We start from the raw sequence: 11,269 nt of genomic DNA, 5'->3' as shown, positions 1-11,269 counted from the left end.
CAAAATGCTGCTAGGGCAGATACAGCTGCTAATATATTTCTACTCTAACAACCTTAAGCAATTCCTTTCTGCACACCATGCATGAAGTAGGGAGTGAGCCCTCTCTAGAACTGTGGAACTGTCAAACTGAAAACTGTCCCAGTTACAATGGGAAGTAAAATCTTTGCAGTGTCTTAACATAAATCTTAATATGCAGAACAGGACCTGAGCCAGTGGTACTACTACTTTCCATCTTTCCAGGTGACTCTTCAAATCTGTGTGCCTGTCATGTGCTCTCTTTAGTCTCTTTAGTGCTGTTTAGCCAGGTTAGATACATTTAACTCCTTCAGTGTTTCTGGGTAAGACCTCTAAATCTAATTCTCTGACATCTTTTCTCTGAATTGAAGATTAGATACTTTTCTTACTTCGTTTGTGTATGGTATCTTACCCTCTTTCTTTCTCCTCCTTTTTTTCCAGTACTTTATTCGTGTGCAAATGGGAACACAGTTCTGCAGAGGGCCATGCCGGCCCTGCAATGCGTAGGTGCTTGTGCTTTGGCCAAACCTGGACAGGAAGCCGGCTCTGGCCTCCCACGCACCTGTTTCCCTACGCTGAGAAACAATCAGCGATGGGGTGCAGGCAGCTTTTGCTGTCCGGAGCTGAGCGAGCTCATTCCACCTGCTGCAAGGCGGTACCTAAACACCCCAAAGGTACTCTGCCCGGGGGCTCAGCACGCACAAGCACTCGAAAAAAAATACTTGGGGTATTTCCACACAAACTAGCCCCACACAACTTTCCACACAAGCCGTACGTGGTGTGAGGGAGGAGGCAGCCAGGTACAACCCAGACCCCTGCGCTCCCTCTCCCACCCCGGCCCCGGGTACCCGATGCCTGCCGCGGGCTGCCCCAGCATCGTGGGAGACGGGCCCGGCATGGGCTTCACTGGGGGCGGGCTAGGCCTCGGCACGGGCGAGGGACGGACGGACGGACCGCGGCGGCAGCAGGAGGCAGGGCTGAGGGAGGAGGTTTGAGCCTCGGCGGCTCCTGTCCGCGGCTGCCGCGGGCTTGCGTCAGTTCCTGCCGCCGGCCGGCGCTGCCATCGGGATCCGCCGACCGGGAGCGCCGCCGCCATGAGTCGCAGCTACAACGATGAGCTACAGTACCTGGACAAGATCGACAAGAACTGCTGGCGGATCAAGAAGGGCTTTGTGCCGAACATGCGTGTGCGTGGGATGGGGCCTGGGTGCCCGGGGTGGGTGTCGGGAAGGGGCGCGGAGTCGGGCTCGGAGCGGCCCGGGCGGCTGACGGCTCTCCCCGCAGGTGGAGGGCGTTTTCTACGTGAACGACCCGCTGGAGAAGCTGATGTTCGAGGAGCTGCGCAATGCCTGCCGCGGCGGAGGTGGGTCCGGCGGGGAGCGGACCCCCTGACCCCGGGGGTGACACAGAATTAGTCGGTTTGGAAAAGACCTCTAAGATCATCGAGTCCAGCAAACATTCCAAACATTCCTCCAAATGTCCAAGCTCAACCTCTCCCGGCACAACTTAACGCTGTCCTCTTGTCCTGTGTCCCCGCACGTCCCTCTGCGAGCGCAGAGTGCAGCGGGGCAGGCCCGGCGGTGGGTGCGGAAAGGCGGCGAACGGGAGCGCGCTCTCCCGCCGTGCGCGCCGCTCGGGCCGGGAGCAGCGCGGGCGGTCAGCGGCAGCTGTAGCGGGCTGTGCCAGCACTGCCACTGCTCGGAGTGTTCCCTGAATGCCGCTCTCAGAGTTCACTGGGGGATACTGCGTGGGGCTGGAGTGCAGGGCTGGATCCCAGCCGCCAGCTGGGCTGGGGGCAGCACGTTGCTGTTGTTAGCACAGACCTCACACTATGGGTACAAACAGCAGAAGTTGGTCTTCAGTGAAATAAACACTGCATTTAATGAAATTGCAGATTGTGCACAATGCCAGGCTCTTTATACCAGATTAGAAGTCTTGCTGTGGCTGACTTCTCTTTTGCCAGTGTTTTAAACAGCCTCTTTAGAAAGTGTTTCATTGTGATTATCATGGTAAATTATCAGATTACTTTTTTTAAAAAATCTTTTTCAGGTGCGGGTGGCTTCCTGCCTGCTATGAAACAGATTGGGAATGTGGCTGCATTGCCTGGCATTGTTCACGTGAGTACCTGCTTTGAAAAATCTGCTCTTTTTCTGTTCCCATTTGCCTGAGATTATTGCATTCCAAATGGAAACTCTCTCATTAGAAGAGGTATGGATCAAAGTTCTTCTCGAGGCAGTTTGTGTGTTAGGAACCTGAGTCTGAGGAAGGAGTGCTTGCAAGGCAGGCTGCAAAACTGAGTTATCAGTGAGAGAAGCAGCCACTTACTTCATTGCTTGGCTTTTGACATAGAGGTTTTCATGCTATTTCAGTTTCTTGAGCCACCTTTTCCTGCTGTTCATACTAAGTGCTTGTTGGTTTTGAATTGCCTCTGCTCTGGAATACATGGAGAAGTGTGGAGAGAGCAGGAGGTGGTACTGTTGTCTGTACTATTGTTACTGGCCTCATGTGAGTAGTGACCCTTCACATGCACTCAACACTGACTTCCCTCATCCGTGACTTTTTGGAAGCAAAGCATCACATATAATGATGCAGGAGGAAAATGCTTATCCGTGACTCTTTTCAAGAAGTGCAAAGTACAATGTGGAAATTATCCTTTTCACATTCAATATTGCATATATTAATAAGTAATAACAGATTTTTTTTTAATTGTCTCTTTTGGCAGAAGTTTTGAATTTATGGATGCGGTAAAAGGCAGACCATCATGCTATTAAATGCCTTAGGGGTCAGGCCAAAATGGAGTAAGGTAGAGTAGTAACAACCTTCTAAAATGGGAATTTTGGCTGGTAGTTTGTAGAAGAGATGCTACAATCATCTACATATTCAGGTCTTAACTTTTTCTCTCCAAACCAAGGATTTCTTGGTGATGTCAAGGAGAGGCAGAAGAAGCAAAAAAGTACTGTTCACTTCAGTGTGTGGTAGCACTTTAATAGATACTGAAAAGTTCAAATTTCTGGTAACTTTCTGGGTGTCACAGGGTGTTTGCTTCAGAGGTCTGCTCTCTGCCTTTTTTGACTGTTCTGTAAGTGCAGGAGATTAGACCCTTACCTGAGTTGATGTGTTCACTCCACCTACATCTGAACATCCATTCTCTTTTTGGTATATTTGTTCGCAAATATGACAACCACTGCCACAAGGCATAGTATAACCAAGGCTACTCTGCAAGCATTGAGTTTCATAAAGCTATAAAATTGCCTTTCAGAGATCAATAGGCCTTCCAGATGTCCATTCTGGCTATGGATTTGCTATTGGCAACATGGCCGCCTTTGATATGAGTGATCCTGAAGCAGTGGTTTCACCAGGTAAGGATGACTGGCTTAACCTGCTCTGAGAAATATCTGGGATGGCATAAAAATACTTTTCAAAATGGCAGGACTTTACAGTATTTTACATTCAGAAACAAAGCAAAAAATATGAGAATTACAGGAAGTTAAGGGGTGCTTAATTCTTGCACTTAGAGTGTTTATTCTTTATGGAGCAGGTCATTACACTGAGAACAGCTAAACAGTACAGGGAGAATTGCCCTTGTGTTGCAGCTTGGACTTGTGATATCCCTCAGTTCTGAAGTCTTTGACCTTGTTTCACCAGATTGATAAAGAACTGACTAGTTTCTTTGAGTAGTTTGAAAACATCTTTTGAGGATATTTCTCCACTTAAAACATGACTTTACAGTATGTCTGTCTTTTTAGTAAACACCCAGATCTTTGGTTACTGACAGTCTGAAGCTTGTGTGGTTGTCATGAAACATGATACTCGTGTTTTAGTTTTGCTTTAATCAGTTCAAGTGTTCCTGATTGACTGAGACCCAAAGTCTCTTAGTTTGGTATCTCCCTTCTAACATTAGTAATAGCAGAACCTTCATAATAAAGGTGGCATGATTATCTTTCACATTTGGCGTTGCTTTATAGAATTTATTATTATAAATAGTTAAACAAAACATCAAGAACTGAAGTTTAGTATTCCTTATAAGTATTTATTACTTCTTATAACTATTTATTATTTATTCCAGTGAAGATTCAAAAAAGAACTTACTTTTGGGTATTGCTTTCAAGAACAATTTACATCAGGGAGCCATTCTAAGATCTGTCACTTTTCTTCTGACCTTAGGCAGTGGAACAGGAACATTCTCTCTTCTCTCTATGGGCAGTGTGTTTTATAATTGTGTCCACTTCTCTTTGTCAGCTTGCTGGAGTAACTTTGTAAATGGAGAGCTCTGTAGGCAATCATACAGCTATGTCTTGAAGTCTGAGGCTTCATATAAATCTGTTAAAATGAAACTTAGTACAGTTCTGCTTTTTTTCCCCCAGTACTGTGTCACAGGAAAAGGAGTGAGATTGCAGCCTTCAGAACGTGCTCCCTGACATGGCTTTTTCTCCTCTTGCAGGTGGTGTCGGCTTTGACATCAACTGTGGTGTCCGCTTACTGCGGACAAATTTGGATGAAAGTGACGTGCAGCCTGTGAAAGAACAGCTCGCCCAGGCTATGTTTGACCACATTCCTGTTGGTGTTGGCTCCAAAGGTGTCATCCCCATGAATGCCAAGTAAGAGAATGACTTTGCGCACGCATCACCTAGAGGGGACATCTCTGTTGTTTGTTTTGACGCAAGATTCATCAGTGAGAGGCTTAAGAAAGGAAGAGTAATTCTAGAATGCTTTCTGTTCTTTCTGCATGTGTGCCTTACCAGGACTGACAAAATCATCAATGCACAGTCAACTCTTTCCTCCCCCATTTAAACCCCTTAAAGGTTCTTGCTGGGTTCTCATTTCTTCTGAAAACTTCCATGAACATGAAGGTCTTTATTGAAAGAGAGAATTATAGATAGAAAATAGGATATTTCCCACCCAGCAAAGAGGAAAAAGTGATGATGTACCAAAAGTTAATATATTTGTAGAGCTTTCATGAAGTATTAAGAAGCTGGACTTATTGTTAGGAGAGTTGGGGGCTGACCATAATATAATAATTTAGGTTGGATGGGATCTTTTAAGGTCATCTCACCCAACTCCTTGCAGGAAGGATCTAAATCTTAAGTTAGGTCTGTCAAAAAAAGGCATCAAGTCGCTTAAGGCCATATCCAGTGGAGTTTTGAGTATATCCAAGGATAATCATCTTATGTGTAGGTGTTTGGTAATTGCAGGGATTTGGAAGAGGCGCTGGAGATGGGTGTGGACTGGTCTCTCCGAGAGGGCTATGCCTGGGCAGAGGACAAGGAGCACTGTGAGGAATATGGAAGAATGCTACAGGCCGACCCCAACAAAGTCTCTTCAAGGGCAAAGAAAAGGGGCCTGCCTCAGGTAATGTTATCTTTCAGTGGGGCTGTGCATGCTCCCAGGGTTCAAAGATAAATGTTAGAGAGTAGTTCTCTAATTCTGTGTCTTTTCTCGAAACTCTGTCTAGCGTTTCTGGGCAGGGGGAAAGGTGAGATGGTGAGGTCAGTTCTGAATGATTCTTGACAAAGCTGCAACAGAGGAGAATAATATTGGGCTTACCCAAGGTCTCTGGGGCCATCAGGTTTTCATCTGTTAACGTCTGGTACTGGAAGTTATACTGAGTGCCATTTCCACATCCAGATGCATTTTGTTTTTAAGAGATAGGCGAGTTAGTGTTCAACTTTAGTCTGCGTTTGCTTAGCAAGTTAATAGCAGGGCAAGAAAAGATACGATAATAAATGGAACTAGCTCATAACTGAATCACAATTTAAGAGTTGGATTTAATTTCTGTATATAGTGTCCCACTGCTCTGTGTGGAACAATTTGAGATGGCTATACTAATGACATATTTGTAAAGCTTTCTTGTACATTCTTGGTCTAATTGATATTATTCTTTATTAATTGGGGTGGTGCAAAATTACAGCATTTCAACCTCAAAATAATGTTATGTCCCAAATTTTCACATTTGCCTTGCAAATAAGCAATCATCTGTTACAGAGTTGAAAAAGATTGGGCTTGGAAATGGAATATCTTGTTTTAATCTACTGAAAAGTTTTAAGTACCTAATTAACAAGATGTTGTAATTTCTTTGTGGAGTTATAACTGAGTATAAGCCTGTCTGCTTTGTCTGTACAAACTGAAGTCTCAATACGCTATACTCTTCCCATCCAGGCCAAAGTAAGTTGGAAAAAAGTGGCAGCACAGTCTGTATGTAGATCCTGCTCCTCGTGTTTAATCACAGTCTTGTTCCAACACCACAGGTAGTTACAAATCTGAGCAAAAAGGAAAGTGGTGATGCTACTGAGTTCTACTTCCTTGCAGTTTATATGGGAATCTTTTTCTCCCAAAAACCTTTTCTAAACCCGAAACTTTGCTGTAGCAATTTGCACTATTGCTTGTTGCTGTAGCTCTCCCCTGTCCTCCCAAAGGCTCCCTGTCTGATCAGTGTGTTGTGATTGGCAGCTGGGGACCCTGGGAGCTGGAAATCATTACGCCGAGATCCAGGTGGTGGATGAGATTTACAACGAATATGCTGCCAAGAAAATGGGCATTGACCACAAAGGGCAAGTGTGCGTGATGATCCACAGTGGAAGCAGAGGGCTGGGCCACCAGGTTGCCACAGGTATGATCTGACTGGTGTAGCTGCCTGGAGTGAGGCAAACTCCTCAGCGTGGTCTTGTCACTGACAGCAAACTCCAGCACCGAAGAGCATTTCCTACAGTGAATTGCTGAGAGTATCCTGAATTGCCTGGTCAGGTGTTATCTGTTTGCAAACAGTTGATAACGTTCTGCCACAGATTTGCTTTTGCATTTGAGAAATAGCCTTGGGCTTGACCGTTGACACATGAGTTCAGTTTTAGGATATAAATTACACACACCTTGTTAATCTCAAAGATTGCAGCAAAATAAGAAATCACTTAGATTTACTGTGTTTATTTTCCAGATGCACTGGTGGCTATGGAAAAAGCTATGAAACGGGACAAAATCATAGTGAATGATCGCCAGCTGGCGTGTGCCAGGATTGCCTCTGCAGAGGGACAGGATTACCTGAAGGGAATGGCAGCTGCTGGCAACTATGCCTGGGTTAACCGCTCTTCCATGACTTTCCTAACACGACAGGTAGGAGCAGAGTTGTCTCTGATGCAGATATTTTTTCCTGCTTCATCCCTGACACAGAGAACAGAGAGTAGTTGCACTATTTAACTTTATTTCATTTGTGTGTTTCTTAAACTGTTTTTTTCCGGAGAGCCTTGCACAAAGCTGTAGTCCTGACAATCTGTCTAAAACCTCTCAACATCACCGGATTGTACTTGGCAGAAGCTGCTTAAGCAGTATTTTTGAAAATGCCTTGAGCTGGAAAAAGAGGATATAAGAAAAGTGGGGGTTTTGTTGCTAAAATTGGGATTTTTTGTTGCTAAAGCCAGCTTTTCAGAGTTGCACAAATTTGCCTAGTTGATTTCTGACTGAATTACAACAGGAAGCTCCCAGTGGGCAGAGAAACAATCTGTGCAGTCCAATTCTGTCATACTCAGCACTGTTGTATTCAGTTCCATTGTGGCTGAATTATGATGGTCTTGTATCTCACATCCTGATTTGTTCTCTTTTTAGGCTTTTGCCAAAGTGTTTAACACAACCCCAGATGACCTTGACATGCATGTTATCTATGATGTGTCTCACAACATTGCCAAAGTGGAACAGCATGTAGTGGATGGAAAGGAGCGGACTCTGCTCGTCCACAGAAAGGGATCAACCAGGGCCTTCCCCCCTCACCATCCTCTTATTGCTGTTGATTATCAAGTAAGTTTAGCTTTGGGAGAAGGAAATAGAGAATTCTGGATTAATCAGACAATTTTAGGGTTCCTAACAGATACCTAAATGCTGTGAGTTAATTTTTTAAAGTAACAGCACTGTAACCCTGGTGGGATGGCAGTATTCAGCTTCTGTGTGTGTTAGATCTTTGGGACACTGAGCTTCTCTTTCTGCTCCACACCCAAAATGGTTGGAAGAACATGAAAGGAAAGAAGTCCTTTATGGACTTCAGGATTCAGTGGTTTGCCTTGTCTGTCTCTTGGACACAAGGCTTTTGGTCTACTGGTCTGCATCTTTCAGAGCAGTTAGTTTTCTAGAATGCTTTGATTCCAGGCACATGAGACAACCAGGGATGCTCTCAAGGAATATTAATCTGCCTTCCTTTTCTGGAGACACAGTTAATCTCAGATTTTTCTTAAGAATGAGATTTTTCAGCTTTTTCTTACAAATGAATGCTTTGCATCCACAGCTGACTGGACAGCCTGTTTTGATCGGTGGCACAATGGGCACCTGCAGCTATGTCCTCACTGGCACAGAGCAAGGCATGACTGAGACCTTTGGAACTACTTGCCATGGAGCTGTAAGTCAAGAAGTTATTTCAGGGAGGTCTTGGGATGAGACTCATCCAGAGAACAAAGTCGTTGAAGGGTCAGCCAATGTGTGATTCCTCTGTTGGTCATACAAGCAGACATTAGCCTTGCCAATAGTCCTTGCCCAGGAGAATTGCAAGGTAGAAGTCTTGGTCCCTTACTGAGTAGTTGTGACTACTTCTGCAGAAAACCTAGGGGATATACTGCTTTTTATAAGGCAGATTTTAGGATGAAGATTTGGAGAATAAGCTTATTTTACGAAATTCTGATACCTCTGAGCTAACTAGGGGGTTAACTGGGCTGAGGCTGTCTATATATAAAACTCCTCAGTATTTAGAAGGTGTTTTCTCCCCTGTTACTCATAGTGTGAGACAATGATTGAGGAAGAGAAGCAGCTTCCAGTAAATTCCAAGTCCTGAATACTCTTTGGTTTGGGTAAAATGACACTTGCAGACAAGTGTGTTATACAAATGAAATTTTCCTACTCTTCATACCAGAGGTACCAGATTTTGCAGGAGCCTGTGACCTGAAGGCCAAATTAATTTCCTGTCTTTGGATTTACTGTGGTCTGTGCTCTCAGTCATTCTGTGCTTGCTTATAATGCAATAATGGTTTTTTCTGATAAGAAAGAGTTTTGTTTTTCCAAACTGCTACAAAAAGTAGAACTAACACAACTGTTGGCCTAGGGTCGTGCACTGTCTCGAGCCAAATCTCGACGTAACTTGGACTTCCAGGACGTACTGGACAAGCTGGCTGACATGGGTATTGCCATCCGTGTTGCTTCTCCCAAACTGGTCATGGAAGAAGTGAGTTTAGTACTTCATTATCTTAGAAGGAAAAGGGGGGTCTTGCTCCCTGGCTGAATGACCCTCCCTGACCTGATCTTTTGCAGCACTAAGCAATTGCCAGTACTCTAAATATGCAGCTTGTGTGATTTCTGATAGAGCTGTCAAATTTTTTGGAAAATTATGTGAAATGTTCTCTATCCTAAAAGCATGCTGAAAGGGGAGATGCCTGATTGACAGGTTTTGGGGGTATGTTTTTTCCTCTTCTGCCTGGTGATAGGGATAATTGCTGTTTTTGTGTGAGCATCAACAAAAGTAGCTATGTTTTATGGATTTTTTTCTTGAATGGTGTTCTCCCTGCCTTAAATTTACCTTACTCTGCAGCTTTCATGTAGATTAGTAGCATCTTGAAAGATCCTCTTTTAAGATGAACTTTGCTCAAGAAGAGAACTCTGAATGGTCAGAGAACTTTGAGTATTATGACTTCCAGTTCCTCTGCCTTAATATGAGCATGCCTTTTCTGTTCACAACCTCACTCATAAAAGTGTTAATCATTTGGCACTATGCTTTTCTGGGTGTTGGTGTTATATGAACATGTTGATCACATTGAAGTCTGTATTTAAGAGCAGCTTCCTTGTCAGAATAGGGGCCAGAGGGGGAAGCTGTAGAGTTAAACCTTTACTGCTGTCACTAAGGAGCTGTGAAGATAAAACTTAAAGGCTACCTGTAAAGAAGAAGTTGGAGTCACTTCCGACTAGATAATGAGGCTTGCCATTCTAACATGCTGGGGCACTCATCTGAAAAACTGGATTAAAATAGCTAATATTTTATCTGAAATATGATGAGAGCTTATTTGGAAAGCTAAGTATCTTACAGATTTCTTAGATACATAAGGTGGACAGATTCTCAATATGTTCATCTGCTTCTACACTCTTCATTGACATGGTTATTTTTGTGAAGAGTGGATTTCAAAAGCCTATGCCTGATTTCATGTGACTATAAGTTGTTCATAGTTTTGTCTTTTCTTTTTTTTCCCCCCCTCCAGGCACCAGAGTCTTACAAGAACGTGACTGATGTGGTTAACACCTGCCACGAAGCTGGCATCAGCAAGAAAGCCATTAAACTGAGACCTATTGCTGTTATAAAAGGCTAGGAGCCAACAAGGCACCCATGTCTCCAGGCCTTACACAAAACTGACTAGAATTATCATCTTCCCACACCTCTGGGGCTCTGTAGGATGCTCAAATATCACATTCCTGTTCTGGAAACACAACAGCTGAGGATACACCTATTTTTACCACTCCTAGCCATAATTAATGCCCCTCCTCCTTGTTATATGGCGTTGTTTTACTGTGAAGACAGGGCAAAGAAATACCTAAGTCTTGGTTTTTATTTGCAGTCCTTCCTCCATTTCCCCGCTCAGGCAGGACTTCAGACTTGCCTGAGTTGTCACTAAGTGCTGTGCTGCAAGACCACCTCCATCAGTGAAGGTGGTGTATGAACCAGAGCTGCTGTCACCACACCTGAGTGCCTGGAGCTCTTTCTACATGTGGAAGTACTCTGATAGACAAGGTGTTGCATGTGTGGGCAGGGAGATGCATAGTCTGTACTGCTGCATGTTTTCTGGTAATTGGGAAAGAAATCTGGAGTTGGGACTAGTCTCCTGCTCAGGTTGAGAGGGGCTAGCTAAGCTGGAGACACAGTCTTACCCCAGCCTCTCCCATTTAACACAGCACCTGGTGAATTTGGTTCAGGACAAATAGGCATTCCACAGGCTTTTGGAAAATCTGAGTAGAACTGAGTATGTTGCCTTGAGAGGTTTTGTTTGCCTAGTAAAAGTTGTGACTTAACTTAGGGATGTGCTAATCCAACATTTTAAGAAGCTCTAAGCATGTGAAAGTTGGGTTGGGTAATGCTGCTCACTGTATCCCACGGCTCTGATTCAATGGAGCCCAATTTCGGGACTTAGGCCCAATGCAATGGGACTTAGAGTGTTTCTTTTACATTCATTAACCAAGGCTGGAGGGGAAGTTGACCATCCCCACTGGATCATTTTGAGGGATTACAATAAAATGGGAAGATGGA

At 44.2% G+C, this 11,269-nt stretch overlaps 1 protein-coding gene across 1 annotated transcript; it reads left to right on the top strand.

The window, feature by feature from the left end:
- The first annotated feature begins 1,071 nt into the window (after positions 1-1,071).
- Positions 1,072-11,269, top strand: RTCB (RNA 2',3'-cyclic phosphate and 5'-OH ligase). Its single transcript, XM_066550115.1, has 12 exons — positions 1,072-1,202; positions 1,300-1,378; positions 2,065-2,132; positions 3,275-3,374; positions 4,457-4,613; positions 5,208-5,364; positions 6,463-6,622; positions 6,944-7,119; positions 7,609-7,797; positions 8,279-8,389; positions 9,086-9,205; positions 10,230-11,269. The coding sequence occupies exons 1-12, from the start codon at positions 1,110-1,112 to the stop codon at positions 10,335-10,337; spliced, it is 1,518 nt and encodes a 505-aa protein (XP_066406212.1). The 5' UTR covers positions 1,072-1,109; the 3' UTR covers positions 10,338-11,269.

This window comes from Molothrus aeneus, chromosome 5 (genome assembly GCF_037042795.1).
Source record: "Molothrus aeneus isolate 106 chromosome 5, BPBGC_Maene_1.0, whole genome shotgun sequence".
Lineage (NCBI taxonomy): Eukaryota > Metazoa > Chordata > Aves > Passeriformes > Icteridae > Molothrus > Molothrus aeneus.
This window is presented reverse-complemented; position numbering and strand designations above follow the sequence as displayed.